This window comes from Egretta garzetta, unplaced genomic scaffold (assembly GCF_000687185.1).
Source record: "Egretta garzetta isolate BGI_Z169 unplaced genomic scaffold, ASM68718v1 scaffold647, whole genome shotgun sequence".
NCBI lineage: Eukaryota > Metazoa > Chordata > Aves > Pelecaniformes > Ardeidae > Egretta > Egretta garzetta.
In genome coordinates, this window is record NW_009260191.1 from 273,438 (window position 1) to 278,952 (window position 5,515).

At 42.7% G+C, this 5,515-nt stretch overlaps 1 protein-coding gene across 2 annotated transcripts in view; it reads left to right on the top strand.

The window, feature by feature from the left end:
• Nucleotides 1-197: 197 nt before the first annotated feature.
• The window catches only part of EXOC5 (exocyst complex component 5), a 29,774-nt gene continuing 24,456 nt past the window's right edge, over nucleotides 198-5,515 (top strand). Inside the window, exons 1-2 of one of the 2 annotated variants that reach the window (XM_035897524.1) lie at nucleotides 198-410; nucleotides 4,471-4,562. In XM_035897524.1, the coding sequence (XP_035753417.1) occupies nucleotides 393-410; nucleotides 4,471-4,562 (110 nt within the window). In that variant the 5' untranslated portion in view covers nucleotides 198-392. Of the gene's footprint in view, nucleotides 411-835; nucleotides 887-4,470; nucleotides 4,563-5,515 lie in introns of those variants that run through there. The other variant, XM_035897523.1, reaches the window with a different exon arrangement.

The following is a 5,515-nucleotide window of genomic DNA, read 5'->3' on the forward strand; positions in this document are numbered from 1 at the left end:
GCAGCCCCTCAGGCGGTGCCCCTCACGCCGCGGCCTCCTTCCCCTGGGGCTCCCGGGTCTCTGCAGCAGGGTCAGGGCCGTGCCAGGCCCGGCCGCCGCGCAGATAACGTGACTTTTCTTCTCCCGAAGGCACCACACCAGCTGGCCCCAGCACCTTGGTGTCTCAGCGCAGCTTCTACTTTTCTGAAACAAGGAAATAACTTTGCCCTCCCTTTAGTTGCTGTGGAACTGAGGCGCAAGAAGCCAAATAGCTTGCCCAAGGCCGTGCCCAAGCAGGGCAGGAATATAGCGAGAGTCTGGCAAATTCTTCTCTCCTGGCCTGGACCACAGGCTCTTGTGATGTGCCCTGTGGTTAACAGACAGTGTGTGTCCCCACCTCCCAGTGCGTGGGGATGTGGTGTCCTTACCAGGTACCCTGCATTTGCTCTCTGAGTCGCTCAAGAGCCGGTTGTTCGTTTGGCGTGTTAACGCCGGGACAGGCTTTGCCCGGCCTTCAGGAAGGCTCTTCCTGTTTCTCTGGAAGGTCCTTTATCTGTGGTTTATTTAAATGCATTGTGTGCACTTGTATTTATGAATCACTGTTATGACACGAGTGTTATGACTCACTTCTTTTGGCTTGCATGGTTTAAAAAATAGCAAGACTGATGTGCCATCTTCGAAGTAGGCTTTATACCCTCTCTACACCTCTCTAGCTGTCCTAGGAGCCCGTTGATTTCTCAACGGGATGACAATGCAGTCTGTTCTTTGTGGGGTGTTGAATGGGAGATAACTTGGATGTGGAAAGAAAACCATATGTTTTGGCTGCTTCGAGTCATGCAAGAATTTGGTCCATTTTGCCATAGCAATAAAGATGAAATTGCAGAGTAGGCGAGCCCTTTGCCTAGAGGTAGGGCTTGAAATTATTTTTTTCCAATATGGAAACCAGGATTTCTTTCTCTCCTGCTTTTGCTTCTCTTTCACACCAAAGGCAAGAGAGGTTTTGTTGGCATTCACTGCATTAATGTTGCCTGCTATGTTAGTTTGAAATCAGTGCCATGAAGGTTAGAACATGAAAACATATGCTTCTCGTGGGACTAACCCTGAGCTGCATACTGAGGGTAGTATTTGTCTGCCACGTTCACGTGACAGTGGGTTTGAAAGTCATTTTCAGTACCGGCATGTGACATTGTATAAAAGGATCTGTGCTGGAAATGGACACAACATGGACTAAATTCTCCCTCGTATAACTCGAAGCATAATTTAACAATGATTACGTCTAAACTGGATTTTAGTGTGGCTAGGTCCAGTTTAGTTTCATTTATATGGACCAGATCAAACCAGGTTATCATCCACTTCAGGCGTATCTCTTATTAAATCGGTAGTATTGGCTGAATGGATAGAATCACGTTAATTCATCTAGAGCTAGAGGGAAGTTCAAAGCTGTGAAGAAATTGACTGTTGGGGTTCATCTGATAACAGGCAAAGGACTTGCAAATGACATTTGTAATAGCTGATTTTCAGCAATTTCTGCAGAACTGGATAGGAGACTGAAATAGGAATTCGGCTGTCAGATAGCTACAGGTAACCCTGTTATCAAGATAGCATTAAAAAGAGAAAATGTATATGGAAGATACGGGACACAAACAAAACTAAAAAGTTTTGGTTTTGCAGTGGAACCTGCGAAATCATCTCTTAAAATTACACTGTTGAACTTCATTTATTCCTTATAAATCAAGTAGATTATTTATGAAAATTTGGAAGGAGAAGCTCCTGGTGTTTCTCTGTTGGTCAGTATTTTGCATGTTATAATATCCCCTGCGGTTACTATTTCATAAATAATACAGAACAGGGTTTATATGACAAAAAACTGAAGGCCAGGTCTCCTATGTAAGTGTTCTTGAAAATGAGATATTTTTCAGATTATGCCCCTTAAAAATATTACTGCACCTGCATGTAGCACTGGTTTTGCCATCACTTAGGTCTAAATGACCTAATTAATGCTCTTTGCTGGTGTGTCAAATTGTTAAAAGAAAATGCAGGTTTATTATTTTTGCAGAATAGCAGTTGTTGTAGAAGGTGAGAGGCAGGGTGCTGGTTCAGTTTGGCCTTGTAGCTGGTCGGCTCGCACCAAGTTTGGGGTTAGCCACAGCGTTTGGTGCCATGGGCCCAGCTAAATTTTGGGATGCAGGAGAGGGAGCTGCAAGTACTGTGTGTACACGTGCACTTGAGGGAGCTTTGTAGGAGTACAGAGGCATAATGGATAGAGCAAGAGTAGTGCTGTAATTTTTCTTGAGGGTCTGAGGCATGTATATGAGATTTCCTTAGGAGAGGAAGCTTTGATAGGCTTGCAGAAAAACTCTGTAAATGTTTTGCAAAAAAAAAAAAAAAAAAAAGAAAAAAAAATCAAGGTCATTATGTGTATGTGAATTATCTTTAGTGCGAACATCTGAAGGAAGGGAGAAATGTAGGAAAACTTGTATACACACGCAGAGCATCAGTAAGCAGTGCACCCTTTATGTCGGGTTCTTCCATAGCACTGCACTTGGGATTGGTATCCTTGTGACTAGAGTGGTGCTCCAGCTGAATTACGGGATCTTCAGAGGAAAGATTGTAGTTGTGATTTTCATATAAAGGAGAAGTGCTGCGAAGAGCCATAAGGTAATTAGGAAGCTGGAGGACTCCCCTGAAGGGAGTGTTACTGTATTGGATGGCTCATTTCACCTATAATTAAAATTGCAGAAATGTTCCCAAACATTTGGATGTAAAGATGACATAAGGAGAATTTTTATACTTGTTTTGAAAACACTGCGTTATTACTTTTAATGAAAAGGATGCACATAAAAGAAACTTAAAATTGTGTATCAGGAAGAACTGGGTTAAAGAGAGGAGTGACTTGTAGAGAAATTGTATGTGGTGTCATCCACTTATTTTTGAAGCTTGACCAGGGAGGCTGAGCAAAACACCGTTACTCTAGTCAGTCTTCGAATGAGGAGTTACTGGGTGATCCGTGGAAAGGATGAAACTGCTGTCCTGCCTAGCAGGATTCAGCATGTTGCAAAGTATATTTAAAAAAAAAATTATATTTCTGTTGAATAGCTGGGCCTGACTGGATAGGGTGTAATGAGTTTTTGAGGAATGACAAACTTTCAACTGCCAATATTTGCTTTCCAACCCTTGTTTTTAGTTATTAAAATAATGCTGTAATGCTGTTTTTTCCCTCCCTATTACTTCTGACAAGGTTTTAGACCTATCGATACAAGAACCAATTTGAGACCTGTGGACGTCTGTTTATTTTTCATTATTTTTATTTTTTTTAAACCAAGCTTTATCAAAATCAGTGGTGGCATGTTCACACGTGTCTTTCTCAGAAATGAGTTGTGGCAAATACCACTATTAACCAGAGCTACTCCTGGCTCTGTGTTGGGTTATGTTTCACAGTTTTAGAACCATTGCTACATGTAACTTAAAAGCTTTCCATGAAATCCTGGTGCCTGTGAGAATACTTTGCTTACTGATCTTGCATGTGCTGATATTAGCACCGAAATGGTACTGCTAGATTACCAATGAAGCTGAAGTGATAGATACTCGTCCTTTTAAAGGATAGGTGTTGGACTGTGCTTTGAGTATTTAATATTAACTATGTGAAGAAATGTTTGAGCTGGCTTAAGTATTAGGCCAACTAAAATAGGAGCCCTTCATTTTATAATGAGGTGTCTGCCTTCAGAAAACATTGTTGGGTGGAAAAATAATCTTAACTCTTCACCATTGTGCGGTATTTTTATGGAAGATCCAGCAAATATTATGGAAGAAACTTGAGTAACCTTGTATTTTTAGCATCACTCATGCCCTGTTTTTCTTTCCTGGGAAAGTCAAGTCCATCATCTGTTTTTATGCTAGCTTTGGGGTTTTTTTCCTTTTTATCTGCTTTGTTCCTGCAGCTGCAGTTTGATTTTGCACAGCGTCCAGTGGCAATCCCGCACTGTTTTTGCCACTGAGCAGTGCCCTGGTCAGTTCTGCTTGTGATGCCATGTTGTGAACTGCATCAGAGAGCTGAGCAACTGCAAAGACATCTTTGCCGCGTAATTTTTTAGGCAGATCAGTTCTATCTGCTGCACAGCTGACGGCTGGGTCTGGTGATGTAATATTTCAAATCGGTGTAGCTGCTGCATGGTTCGGATGTTTTGTAATGACAAGCCATAAGCTCACCTGGAAATAAGGATGGGTAATTTAAAGCCAACTCTTCATAGACGTGCAGCAAATTCTTTGCTAGTAATCTGGCAATCTCTAGACTAGAAATTCAAACCCACAGTATTAAGAACAGTATTCTCTATATTAAATATGTAAACATAAGAGGTGACGGGGTAATTGTCAACACTGTACTTGCTCTTGATTGTAGTAAAGCTTCCAAACGCTTTCAAAATGATGTATAAGCAGCTGCTTAAGGAACAGCCTGCTGTGGCACATTGTAAGGAGTTTTTATTCTGTGGCTAGGAGCCTTTTGTGGCAGATGAATACATTGAACGGCTGGCATGGAGAACACCTGGAGGAGGTTCCAGAGGTGGAGAAGCTTTTGATCCGAAAAGGTAAAATAAAATTGCATAATGGTCAAAGTGAATGTATCTCTAATTGTACTGTTTTATTTACAGATATAACAAAAAGCCTGTATGTAGTGTTGGTGTGTGCCCAAGGAGGTTTTCATCTGGGAGAATTGCTAGAATTTGTGACCATGAGCCAATTAGATTTAGACCTTTTGAATGAAGGAGAATTGATGTTGTTTGTCCTTGTCGGACATGAATGTTCCAAAGCACTGGAGTTGCTGGATTAAAGCATAATATGAGGCTTCACTGCTATGATAGTTAAGTCAATTTAATGAGTTTCTTGCTAGATTAGCTCCCTGAGCTGGCTTGTTGTAAGACCCAGTAGTTTATAGTCCTGGTGCAAATAAAAGGCGCAAACAGGTAGGATGGGAAGAAAGGCAGGAACAAGGCAATGTTGACTTAGATTGTTTTAAACTGAATTTGTGTGAATTTCTATAGTCTGAATCAAATTAATGGCTTGCTGCTGCTGAATGGAGGTGGGCTTGTGCTCCTGTCATGGTTTAACCCCAGCCAGCAACTAAGCCCCATGCAGCCGCTCACTCACTCCCCCCAGTGGGATGGAGGAGAGAATCAGAAGAGTAAAAGTGAGAAAACTCGTGGGTGGAGAGAAAGGCAGCTTAATAGGGAAAGCAAAAGCCGCGCATGCAAGCAAAGCAAAGCAAGGAATTAATTCACCACTTCCCATGGGCAGGCGGGTGCTCAGCCACCCCCAGGACAGCAGGGCTCCATCACACATAATGGTGATGGGAAGACAAACACCACCACTCCCAACATCCCCCCCTTCCTTCTTCTTCCCCCAGCTTTGTGCTGAGCACGATGACATACGGTGTGGGATATCCCTGGCGTCAGTTGGGGTCAGCCTGTGTCTCCTCCCAGCTCCTTGTGCCCCCCCCAGCCTCCTCACTGGTAGGGGGAGGAGCAGAAAAGGCCCTGACTCT